Source organism: Triturus cristatus, chromosome 7, assembly GCF_964204655.1.
Source record: "Triturus cristatus chromosome 7, aTriCri1.1, whole genome shotgun sequence".
Classification (NCBI taxonomy): Eukaryota; Metazoa; Chordata; class Amphibia; order Caudata; family Salamandridae; genus Triturus; species Triturus cristatus.
The window spans coordinates 184,120,073-184,133,717 of record NC_140590.1 but is presented as its reverse complement, the minus strand read 5'-3'; the positions used below and the strand labels follow the sequence as shown (position 1 = coordinate 184,133,717).

At 50.7% G+C, this 13,645-nt stretch overlaps 1 protein-coding gene across 1 annotated transcript in view; it reads left to right on the top strand.

Annotated features, from left to right (window-relative positions):
- LOC146809179 (alpha-tectorin-like) overlaps nt 1-13,645 on the top strand; it is a 934,770-nt gene that overhangs the window by 863,849 nt on the left and 57,276 nt on the right. Inside the window, exon 19 of the mRNA XM_085614840.1 lies at nt 2,119-2,281. Coding sequence (XP_085470966.1) covers nt 2,119-2,281 — 163 coding nt within the window. The remainder of the gene's footprint in view (nt 1-2,118; nt 2,282-13,645) is intronic.

The window sequence follows — 13,645 nt, the reverse complement described above, 5'->3', positions numbered from 1 at the left end:
ATAGCGGAACTTCCATTTATTGTGCCCGCTCAAAGGGCTTGCAGCTGTCACTCTTCCCCTGGCCGCTCTTCAAAGGTCGTCAGCGCTTGTGCAGCATGCAGATGGTGGTGCGAGAAGGGACGGTCCTGTGGTTCCTCGAGGGTGTCACTGCTCTCACCTCAAGCTATGGCAGTCGTTTGACCCCTGATCCGTTAGCGAGGGCCCTTAATAAGCGGATTACTTGAAAGCACTATCAGTGTGTGGCCGTCTCGGTCATCACCTAGCTCCTCCTGACGCCACCATTCTTAATTCTCTGAAAGGCTCCATCATCAACCCAATATATTAAAAAGACCCAAAAATGATCCCTCTTATTATCGACTCTTTGTGCCTCTCGATGTGAATGAAAAATGGCATACCTCACTGCTTCTCAACTACCTGCAAGACTGGACGGAGAGCAATGCACAATTGTTGAAGTTCCAAACCAGTTTTAGGAAAAAACGTAGCACACGGGAGAACATTATTCTACTCTCTCTGCAAATTTAGAAGCAAACAGACACCGAGGGTCAACATGGATATCTGACTGTATTAAATGTTTTAATCAATGAAGCAGTTCACTGTCCAAGAAAATCAAGTAATGCATCATCGCCCTGCCGGGATCACTTATTTCTCATTCCATAGAAAAGTGCAATGCCATCAATCTCTTCACTAACAAGAAATCAGATGATCTGACAGCACATCGACAATACAAATCCTTCCACAATTCTTACTCCCACCCTTTCTCTTAGAGTCCAACAATGGTCAGCCTTCAAAGTCTGTCTGTGCCAGATCTGGCTGATATATGCGACTACCTCAAAGCCACTTCTTATGAAGATGATGTCTTACCATCATCCTTCATCAAAGCTTTCTCTCTGGATGCTCTCTTACCCTAATTACCATTGTCAATGCCTCTCTCATTTAAGGCATCTTCCCAGATGCTCCCAAGATAAGTCAGATCCTCCAGCCTCTAATGAAACACACACTAGACCTTGATGACCTCACTGACTACAGGGCCATAACTCACCTAAACTTCATCACAAAGATCATTGAAAAGCAGTCTTTGTTCAACTCCAACAGCACATCAGTGTTAACCATCTCCTGCAAGACTATCAGTCTAGCTTCAGATCATCGTGAAGCACGGAGACTGAGACCTACACATCATAGATGATGCCCTCTTGCCAACAGTTGCAGATGACTCTTGCCCCTGATATCGCTGGACCTCTCAGCTTCCTTTGACACAGTCACCCACCCAACCCTCATAAGCACCCTGGAGTCTTGAATGGGATTAACTGTCAATGTCCTTGTCTAGTTCTCCTCATACCATTCCAATTGACACAAGTGTGTTCACATAGATGGCCCAAAGTCACAAAAGATCCCAATCACCTGTGAAGATCCCCATGATTCCATACTGTCTACTTTCATCTTCTGCTTCAGACTAGTTTTCAAACCCAGGGTTGTGAACTTGCTAGTCAGACTACATTAACTATAACTCATCCCCATGTACGCTCTTCACATACATGATGTCATGAGTGTTCTTATAAATAATATGATTAAACATGCTACAAGTGATGCAATATGATAGAGAATAAGCTGTGCATGTGGAAGTTGTGAGTTATAGTTAATATGTAGTCTGGCTAGTGAGTGCAGAACACTGTGTAGGAGGTCTGTGAGTTATAGTAAGTTTTAGGCAGGGCACAAATTATAACTAACTTAAAACGATAACGTTTGAATTTCTAATGTTTATGTAGTTTACGTTGTTTTTGTATATAAATAATAAATTAAGTTTTCCTAACTATAACTCTCTCAAACTAGGGGTAATACCTCTGAGAAAACAAGAGAACATGTGAATTAAAGGCATTTAAAGCAGTGGGCTCACTTATGTGTTTCTCGATCATGAACAGCTCTATGACAGAAAAGACATTGAGACTACATTTTTCCTGGCAAAATACTAGTTAGCTCTTGAAAAAGCACATTTTTTTGCAAACATAAATTCAGAATTTTGTTAATCCTCCCCTAAACCCCACATATATCTCTCTCTGGATTACTGCATGCATGTTTTCAATGTAAGCACTTGGTTTCATTTCGGGTTTTTTTTTATGCCAGATGCCCAAACCCCAGAGAAGGACAGCTAGTCATAGAAGAGGATGGATTGTCTACAATTGGCCGATTCTCCTTCAGTGTTTTCAAGTTCATTGATCAATCCAAACAAGTGTACCTGCACTGCAAAGTCCAGCTCTGTCGTATTCAAGAGGTTGCTTGCACCAGGGTAAGTATAGTGCGTATTCATAAACTTTCCTTTATTTAGACTGACACACATTAAATCATTTTATAACTAGCATGTGACATGTTACAAATCGTACATAGGCCAAATTGCTGAATTTCGTTTTCATTTTAGAAAATGGTAATGGCACTGTTGTGCTGCGACAGTGCTATGGTACTCAGATAGACAGATTTTGGTCTACCTCCACTAAACCTCTTGCAAGTCCATAATCTGCTGTCTGTAAATTCTGTATAGTAGAGGGTGTAACCAGGATAAAATGATGTGCTTCTGCACTTTTCTCTTAATTTCACATATACATATGTCATCTAGGTCAGTGAGTTCACATAAAGTCTGATAAAAACAAAATGGTCTATTATTTTAAAATGTGCCACTGGATTCAAGCAAGCCTGGCTGAAGATGGCTGAAATGCCAGAAACCGGTCCTAGGAAGCTTGTTTCCGGTCCAGGAAAGACGTGGCTTGGCAGTTCGGGCTGGACTGTTCCCATGAGGCATAGGGTCAGACTGATTTGCATATGGCCATGTCTGAACTGGAGTGGCAGAGTGGGCTAAAGAACGGTGATGGATTAAACCCAGATCAGTTGACTGGGGGTGAGTGCTTGCAATGTTCAACACTCCGTCCATCATTTCCTTTGGTTTTTGCTTTGTTCGCCATAAGTTGGCAGGGTATGCTCAGACGTGAGTCCCTTGCTCACTTTGCCACTGGGTTCAAGCAAGCCTGGCTGAAGACGGCTGAAATGCCAGAAACCGGTCCTAGGAAGCTTGTTTCCGGTCCAGGGAAGACATGGCTTGGCAGTTCGGGCTGGACTGTTCCCATGAGGCATAGGGTCAGACTGATTTGCATATGGCCATGTCTGAACTGGGGTGGCAGAGTGGGCTAAAGAATGGTGATGGATTAAACCCAGATCAGTTGACTGGGGGTGAGTGCTTGCAATGTTCAACACTCCGTCCATCATTTGCTTTGGTTCTTGTTTTGTTCGCCATAAGTTGGCAGGGTATACTCAGACGTGAGTCCCTTGCTCACTTTGCCACTGGATTCAAGCAAGCCTAACAGCAGGGGAATGAGCGGGATGTTAACAGGAAGGTTGGTCAGTGAACGCATAGAACAGTTTTCAACTTTCTCCAATGAACTGCAATCTTTATGGCCTCAAAACCTTTCTAAGAGTCAAAGAATGATGGTCAATTGGTCATTCTGTCAGGCTTTATATCATTCGCATTAAGAAGCTCTTTTTTTTAAAAAAAAAAACACTTTATTAAGAGTTCATGAGAAGGAGCATTGGGTTACAAATTGCATTTATCACATTAACCATATAGGCGGTAGTGGAGAAAATGCAGGCGATAGAAGTCAAACCTGTGACTAAACGTTGGAAGTATAGGATTGCAGCCATATATCACCTCTGGATCCCCAGAGGCCCAGCAACCAGGTACATTGTAGCGTATAGTATACCCATCTCTCAGTACATCGTACTCATTGGGGGGGGCAGAGCCCGTCGAACATTCCCACAACTCCTGAAACTCCCAAACCCACCCTAAACCCACCCCCTATACCAAAACATGCCGCCACTAAAAATCAGTCTGAGTGCCGCAAGGCATTTCCCTAGGGGGAACGGGGGGGGGGGGAGGAGGAGGAGAGAGGAAGGGAACCACATCCCACGCCCGCAGTTGGAATAGGAAGGCAGCCCGCCACGCCACTCCCAGGGAGTATTAGATAAGTGGAAATTCCCCAGAGGGCTCGGGGGGGGGGCACAGGAGGGTCGACCCTCCCAACCTGCATGCAGCCTCCATCAGCCGATATACGTCTTCATTTAATGCCAGGGGACTGGCTCCAACGAACATCAAACCCAACCGTCCACACACATCCCAGCTCACGCAGGGTGACAACGGGGATCCCGGGGGCGGCCCCCTCAGACCCAACCACCTCCTCCATCTCACCCCTAAACAGCTCCGTTAGGTGCGCCCAGTCCAAGGAAATAGGACGCTTTCGCAGCCCCCGGCTCTCCTCGCGGTATAGGGTCTCGCGCTCTGCCACCGCCCATCTCAACACCTCCTCTCCCCAGGTCTCTACCCGCGGCGGAGCACGGGATTTCCAACGCTGCGTTATTAGGCGCTTCGCAATAGTTTCGCCTTAATGGGGATAGGTAAAAGACCCAATAAACAAGCCTCTGCGACGTCCCAAGAGGGGCGCTCAGTGATTGCACTTAAGATTTGTGTTATCCTACCCCAGTATCCACGCAACTCCGGGCACTGCCACAACATATGCATCAGGTCCGCATCTGACGCCGGGCAGCGAGGACAGGCCGCAATTGCTGCATTGTACATCTTACCCAGCGTATGGGGTGTAAGGTAAGCCCTATGGACGATAAATAATTGGATCGTTTTCAACCTGCAATTGCGGGACACCTTTCTGGGGTATTCCAGAATAAGGGACCACTCCTTATCACTAAATGCCCGGGACAGCTCTGTTTCCCACCGCAACCTAAGAGGGGCCAAGGAGATCTGTGTGTGTTCCCGGAGTCCCCGGCACAGCCAGCGAACCAGGAAGCGCCCATGGCCCATGATATGCAGGGAGCGTAAGAGGTGAAACGTTGAGGGTTCTGCAGGTGTCGCCCTCCACTGCGCCCGGATGTACCGGGAGATCGCCGCATGGAGCAGAAACTGGGTATCGGGCACCCTATTCACCCGCACAAAATCCACGTGTGGCATCATACTGCCGTCCTGAAAAAAGGCTCCAAGCGTCTCCACCCCCTGCTGTGTCCAACTCCGTACTCGCCCGGCACTCAGAATTCCCTGCCTCGTAGGAAGACCACACAGCGGTATGTTAGGGGAATAGGGATTGTGAATCTTAGCATATTTACACGCCGATGACCAATAATGAAGTGCTATTTTCAAGAGGGCCGGGGGATCCGATGGTCTAGGGGCACCGGGGCACAACAGCGACTGTAACGTGCCGTGTGCCAGCAATGCCGCGGTATAGCCAATCTCAAACAGGTTTTTCCCGGCCAGCCAGTATGCCAGCCACTGCAGTTGACCCGCAATGCTTTACGCCCTAAACTCGGCGCCCCCATCCCCCCAGCGCCGCTCGGTAGTCTCAGTTTAGCCAATGCCACCCTGCGCCTCCCCGGGCCCCAGACCAACGAGGTCAGCAGTACATCTAATTCTCGGAATATCCAAGCGGGGTAGATCACCGGGATGTTGACAAAATAGTAAAGCAGGCGAGGTAGCATCACCATCTTAGATATCGCCACTCATCCCGCCACAGTAAGAGGCAGTGTATTCCAGAATGCGATTTGGGAGCCTAATGAAGAAATCGTGCGCACCAGGTTACCCGCTATGACATCCGGTACTGACCGATATATATTAATCCCCAAGTACTTAAAAGTGACTGGTGCCACCCTAAAGGAGAAGGGCCTGAAATGGAGCTCCGGGGCTCCGATCGTCCCATCAAAGGAATAGGCAACGGACTTAGTAGCATTAAGGTGCAGTCCGGAAATCTCCCCGAAAAGAAGAAAAAGAGCTACCACCTCCCCTTTGTCGGCCCGGAGATTGCGAAAATACAGCAGCATGTCGTCCGCATAAAGCGAGACTGAATGCAGGGCACCCTCCATTGGAATGCCATGGGGGATCATGGACCGCCTAAGGTTCTGGGCCAGTGGTTCCAGCGCCAAAACAAATAAAATGGGCGATAACTGGCAACCCTGGCGCGTACCCCGAAAAATAGGGTAGGCCGAGGAAATTAACGAACCCGTCCTTGCCCTGGCCGTGGGGGCGGCGTAGAGTAGTCGAATCCAGGCACTCAACTCTGGGGGAACGCCCATCTTTGATAGCACTGCCAACATATAGGACCAGCTTAGGGTGTCGAATGCCTGCGAGATGTCCAAGGACAGACACCCTGCCCCCGACGGCCCAAGCCCGGAGGCACGCAGAATCGCGTGGAAGCGCCGGAGATTGAGCGACGTACTCCTCCGCGGAACGAAGCCGCATTGGTGCGTATGAATCAGCCGTGAAAGAAGCGGGAGAAGGCGGTTGGCCAGAAGCTTACTAAGAATCTTATATTCAGTATTCAGGATTGACAGGGGCCGATAGGAAGACATTTCTAAAGGATCTTTATCCCGTTTTAAAAGGGATGTGACAATCGCCTCCTGAGGGGTAGGGGGTTGTCTCTCCTCTGCCAGTGATGTCGTATAGAGTTGTAGTAGTTTGGGAATTAGTAAAGGAGAGAACGTGGAGTAAAATTCGATGGGCAGTCCGTCAGAACCGGGCGTCTTCCCACGGGCCAAGGATTTAATCGCCACTCTGATCTCGGCCGAGGTAATCGGCGCTTTCAAATCATGGATTTCTGCTGCAGTTAGTACTGGTAGGTTCGCCTGTGTCAAGAATTCAGTCATCACGTCTGCACTCGGCGCCGGGCGTGCTCCATAAAGCTCCTCGTAATGGGTCCGAAATGCTAAATTTATCCCCAATTGGGTCTGGGTACGTCCATGCTGCGGGGTGTTAATAGCCAGGATAGGGGTAGGGCAGGTTGGGGGGGCAATCAACCGAGCTAATAATGTACTCGCTCTGTCAGCCTCCGAGTGTGTACGCTGGGTGTACGCCCTATAATCTATCAAGCGAAGCCGCTCTAGAGCCTCCGCATACTTTATTCTGGCCGCCTGTAAGGGTTCCTCACCCTGTTCGTCCCATTGGGCTGCCACCTCACATTCCTGCAACGATGCCTCCAGGTCTGCCAAGTCCCGCATCACCTCCCTGCGGGCTCCCACCATGGAGCCCAGGGATACCCCTCGTATAGAGACCTTAAAGGCCTCCCATTCTATGGAACGTGACGAGGCTGTGCCATCGTTAACTGTGAAGTATGTGGTGATCGCCATTTGTAAGGTATCACGGAAGACTTGGTCCTCTAGTTGAAGGGGTTGCATCCTCCAAGTCGGTATCAGTGTCGGCGATCGGCCCGACTGGAGGCGCAATTCAATAGGGTTGTGATCCGATAGGGTTTTACCCAAATACGTGCAGTGTGAAACCGCAGAGGATAACGACGGAGAGCCTAATACGTAGTCCAGGTGTGTATGCAACTGATGGGGATAAGAGTAAAAGGAGTATTCCCTATCAGTCGGGTGCTGTGCTCTCCAAAAATCTAGCAAGTTCCAACCCCGTGCCCACTGACCCAGGGCCGCAGCGCGGGTTCTCGCAGCAGTGCCAGCTAGTGGAGGGTGCGATCGATCTAGGTCAACATCAAACACCGCATTCAAATCTCCACCGAGCAACCAGGGACAATCACTCCAGTCAGACAGGGCTACGGAAACCCGGGAGAGGAACTGGGCATGATCTACATTAGGGGCGTATAGGGAGCCCAAGACCACAGGCAGTCCATCCAGGAGACCCCACAATAAAACATACCGGCCCAGATCATCAATCCGGCTCTCCAACAAGGAAAAAGGAACCCCGGCCCGTAGCCATATTGCAGCCCCTCTAGAAAAGGCGGAATAAGAAGTGGCATAGAATTGACACCTCCAACGTTTTTGTAACTTCAGGGACTCGGCAGTGAGTAGGTGAGTTTCTTGGAGACATACTATCTGAGCCTTGCGGTGGTGCAATTGGGCTAATACCCAGTGGCGTTTGTGAATGGAGCCCATTCCTCTTACATTCCAGGAGAGCAGTACATACAACCTTGGGACCGACATCATGGTAGGAAATAATCACTCCCCTAATCCCCCCACCCCCAACCCCACCCCACCCCCTCACAGACTGTGCGGCAAACTTATAAACTATAAACTTCGATACCCAATACTGGGTCCGACGCCCCAACTGCGTCCGACCAAACTGTAATTGAAACATAAGTCCAAAATCTGAACCAGTGCTATCGCCTAGTGGGGGAAAAAGGAGACTACACAGAAAATGGTCAAAAGCGTGTACAATTCGTGGAAGTGCCCAGAACAGGGCAGGCCGGGGAACTACTCATACATGTTCGAATTATCCCACATTGTCGCTCATTAAGGTGGGCGGACTGCATGTGCGTTGCAGCCAATGATTCAGCGATTCGGCTATCAGTCTGGGAGGTTCTCAAGGGGGTCCTTGCTCAGGCGAGTGGAATCCGACGGGAACAGCGCCACGCTACCATCCGTATCCGAGTCTAAGGAGTGCCCTACGGATGGACTAGTGCTAATTGATGGCCGGGTCGATCGGAAGGAAGAGGCCGAACACAATGCCTCACGTTGACCCTTGCGGATTTGCTGTTGCCGTGGGATGCTGGAGGTAGTGCTCTGCGTGAGCATAGTCTTTTTCCGTCTCCGCGGGGGCCGCTGCGACTGTGGCCGCGAAGGATCCAGTCGCCTAGCCGGTAGAGCCTCCGAGAAGTGCGTGTCCAGCCAGTCCCATGCGCCGTCCGGCGTGTCGAAAAAGATGGCCTGGTTTTGATGGATCACCCTCAGTTTGGCCGGGAAAAGCAGGGCGAATGGGAGGCCCGCAGCCCAGACCCGCGCCTTTACCTCCATGAAGAAGAAACGTTGTCGCTGAACCGCCTGCGTGTAGTCTGGGAAGATGAGGACGGTGGTGTTATCTACAAGTAGTGGACCACTGGCACGGGCAGCCTGCAGCAGGTGATCCCGATCCCTATAATTGAGAATTCGTGCAAGAGTGGGCGGGGGTTGGTTCCCGGCGGAGGCCGTCTCGCAGGAACGCGGTGCGCCCTCTCCACGGTAAAGTGGGCAGATAATCCAGTAGGGGCCACCACCGTTCGCAGCAAGTTTTCAACGTTTGTCGTGGGGTTCGGGCCCTTCGCCCCCTCCGGGTATCCCACAATGCGAAGGTTGTTGCGGCGCGCGCACCCTTCCGCATCCTCAGCCCGGGTCTGTAGGGCATCAATCTGTTGGCGCATGAGGGTAAGCTGTTCGGTATGTGCCGCCACACGGGTCACCAGCGGCTCCACTGTCTGGTCCGTGTGTCTCACCTTGTCCGCCAGTTTCCTGTGATCATCCTTCAGGAGGTTCAGGTCCACCGAGATCGCCCCCAGTTGGCCCACCAGTGCCGATCGAGTGTCTCTAATCTCCTGGAGGATCATATCCAACTTGTCCGGGGGTGGAGTCGACGACCCCATCCCCGCCGATGGTCCCGGGCGTCCATCCGCACAATCTGGGGGGCTCACACCGGACGGCTGCACAGGCAACCGGGGCCTGCCCTTGCCCATCCCAGTATCCAGGGGAGGATGGGGGGGAGGGGGAAGGGCCAACTGTCGAAAAAAAAAAAAAGGGTTGGATGTATTCCCGGGGTCTTCAGTCCCCGGCGATATATTGCACACGCTGCTGAAGGGGGGGGGGGTTCCGCAGTCCACCGGGCCCCGACGCGCCTCCCCACAGCCACTCCCAGACTAGTCCCAAACCCCTCCAAGGCTGGCAGGCAACCACTCGCTCCCGGCAGTCAGGCCCGTTAGGATCCACAAGGAGGGGGCCTCTCAGCGTACTGCCAGTCTATTCCTGGATCACAGAGTCCCCGGTCAATCGGGCCGCCGCTCTGGGACCACCAACTGTGCTTGTCCGGCAGCGGGGCTCCTGGCGATAATCTCAGTCAATAGACCCAGCCCGCAACTCACCAGCATCGGATTCGCAGAGTGACCACCGGTGCGCGGCGCCAAGAAAGCCCCCGGCTCGAGGCTCACCGCTGCCGCCCCCACGCACCACTCCACAGCAGCTCCACATAAAGGACGCAGTCTAGCGCGGGCCTGGTAGCGGGCGCCCCCCGGGCAGGTTACAGGATCATCAGGTGCCTCACCCCAGAGGCCGCCAATACTGCCAGTGGGTCCCACCGAGCATTAAGAAGCTCTTTAATACTGAATTGATCATCAAATAGTTTCTCCATTGGGCATGCACTCGCTACTCTGAGCAAAGTAAAAGGGACCGGATTATATGCTGAAGCTTCAGCCTCTCATTTTGCTTTCAGACAATATATGATTTATGCAGTCTTTGCATCATGCTATTCTTACTCACTTAATGATCCTTGAAGTTCATCCACTAAGCTTACAACCCTCTGCATTTTATTGAGTAAAAGCTCCATGTTACAATTATAGTGCTAATCAGACTGCCTCTCACTGATCAGTCACCCTGGTTAGAACAATTTCTCTTATAAATCTGCTATATTCCGTTGTTAAACCAACCTTCACTGACCATTCCAATGCCTCAAATTTTGCCTTCTTTCTCTACTGCACTTTATACACAAGAGCTTAAACAGTACTGTGCATTTACTTTCTCCCTTGTACTGTGGTTATCCCCAGGGTCATTCTGTCGAACAGTTTATAGGAATTAAAGGTCTTGTGTGCCAAGGCAGGCTGTGAGATCCTGTCCCTACTTGACATTTTCCACGCCACTCTACTAATATTCCAAAGGTGAAATGATAATCTCTAGTTCGATTTTGGTATTCTACGATTCAGTTGATGTCCACCCCCCAGCTATGATGGAGGTTGACTATTGCTTCTTCTCTCAAGTTGTGCGTACTCTCTGGAGAGAAAGACAGAGAGAGAGAGAGAGAGAGAGAGAAATTGCATATGTTATTTCACAGGCAAGGCACGCAAGTCCATTGAGTGAATTGTGTCCTCTAATGCACATACAGAACAAAAAGGCAGTTCTCTGCTTAACTAACAAGATACATGTGGCTACCTTATAGGCCTTTGGTCCTAATCCAATAGCTAAGTATCCTGGAGAATACACTTTTCTTCCCTGCCAGGCGAAGATTTCTGTCCGGCAATAGTGCCAGAGCTCCGCAGGCAGACGCCGGGAGACACGTTCTTTTTAAAGCTTGTTAAATCTGTTTTTAACTGTGTTTATTCACTTTTAAGCTTGTTGCTTCACCTACCTGAACCTAATCTTAAACAGCGTCCTTCGTGACGGCTGCAACGACCCCTAGCTCGCCTCCCCGGCGATGCACAGGCCACGCCCACTTTCAAGGCCACGCCCTCCCCCGCCCATATCATGTGTTGCCTCCGGAAGCGCAGCGGACGAGCGCAGCGGGAGCGCCGTTTGCGCGCCGAAGGCGCGCCTAAGGCAAGCCCGCCTGCGCCCGTCCGCGGCAGACCGGGGCACGGGGCCAGACCCCCTAGTCCTCACCTCCCAGATAACCGATACGATAAAGAGGAGCTCCTCAACCTTCGCAACAAATACTTTAAGGTATGTGAGCACAGTATTGATCTCAGTATACGCAGTCCTACAAATCCCTGTGAACACTGTGGCTTCATCCTTAATAAGCATCCTAAAGCAAGCACGCCCAACGACAACGCCCGACCAGAGCACACTAGGAAAATCAGTGGCGCTCTGCTTAACTGTCGTTCTCTCAAAAAACATAAACTAGAAGTATTCGACCTTATAATAGACAACAAATGGGACATACTATGCCTCACTGAAACTTGGCTGGACGAGGACTCAGACCCTGAAGTCAGGGAGGCCCTTCCCCCTGGCTATGCAATTTGCAGGCAGGATAGACCTAAGGGAAGGGGAGGTGGCATTGCCATAATCTATAGAGTGAATATGACATGCTCCCTCGAACCAGCTAATATAAAAGATAGCGAAACTGGAGCTTTCTCCATCGATATCGACAAAAATACGGTCATCAAAGGCCTATTAATCTATAGACCCCCGGGAGGTAGCAGAAACTTCGCGGAAAGTCTCATCCAGAACGCTACCCCATTGGCTATGAGATACAGGAAGTTCCTTGTATTAGGGGATCTTAATCTCCACTTCGAAGACTTCAACAATTCAGCTGCTCAAGAATTGCGTCAAGAGCTGCAAACCATACAATTAGAAATAGCCTCCCTCCTCCCGACGCATCGACAGGGGCACCAACTTGACCCCATCTTTAGTAATTTGGAGGATCTGAAACAGGACCCTCCCATTCCTTTGCTGTGGACCGACCACTTCCTAGTCCCCTTTCACTTCCTAGTCAAGACTCACCATAAACAAACCCACCATAGCGCCAATAAACAACAAAGGAAATGGGCCCGTTTCTCCATGGACTCTTTTGAATATCACTTCCTACTGAATGGTTCCCCCACAGACTTAGGAGTAGATGTTGACAAGGCTTGCATGGCCCTGGACGGACACATCACTAAAGCCCTAAACATCACTGCCCCTTGGGCCAATAAGGGCCCGGAGCGGCAAACTAAAACTGCACCTTGGTTCAGCACAGCTCTTAGAGAAACCAAGGCAGCCTGCAAGAGGCTCGAACGTGCCTGGAGAAAGAACTATTCACCAGAGGCAAGAGATGTGTACAAAGCTAGCATAAAAAAATACCACTTCCAAATTAGGAAAACCAAAGCGACCTTCTACGCTGACCGTATAGATAGTGCTAACTGCTCATCCAAGGAGCTCTTTAGGATCTATAAAGAGATCACTACACCTCCCCCCTCTTTAGAGCAGGCCGATACCTCAGTACAATCTTGTAACGTCATTGCGGAATTTTTTCACAAAAAAGTACGCGACATCTACACCAGTTTCCCTGATGATGCCAGAACTGGCTCCAACCTTCTACCTCCTCAGGAAGAAGCGACTTGGGAGGCAAAGATCGAAGACTGCCTTACAGCATACCAGGTTCCGACAGAGGACCTTTTGATAGCCACTGCTAAAGGAATCAAATCAGGCTCCCCTCACGATCCTGCCCCTGCCAAATTCCTGGCCAGTGCCATGAGTCTTCTGGCACCGTATGTAGGCCATATATTGTCTACCTCTTTTAACACTGGCAAGGTCCCACACGGGTGGAAACAAGCAGTCGTACTGCCTCTTAAGAAAAAACCCCATATCAGTGCGTCCCAGCTTAGCAACCTGCGCCCCATTTCGCTCCTACCCTTCTTCTCAAAACTGGCGGAAAAGCTGGTCAACCAACAACTCTCAGCACACATAGAGTCCAGAGGCCTCCTGCATACCAACCAATCGGGCTTCCGGGCCCGCCACTCCACAGAATCAGCCCTCCTTTTTTCGACTGAGGCACTGAGGAAGCACGTGGACGCCGGGCATGTGGCGGCACTAGTGCTCCTGGACCTCAGCGCAGCCTTCGACACTGTAGCACATCATACGCTGCTACAGTGTCTGAAGAAAGGAGGGGTAACAGGCACGGCCTGGTTATGGCTGGAATCTTTTCTTACTAACCGTAGCTTCTCGGTGGAGCAAGGAGGAGCACGCTCCGACACCTTTGACCTCGGTCAAGGAGTGCCTCAGGGATCAAGCCTCAGTCCTACCCTTTTCAATTTATATGTCACCCCCGTGGCTACTACTGCGGAACGCTATGGGGTGGAAGTAGTGACATACGCAGACGACACTCAGCTGGTGGTCGCTCTGACCCAACCTGCTGAACAAGCCGCCGCAAACTTCTCATCATGCCTCC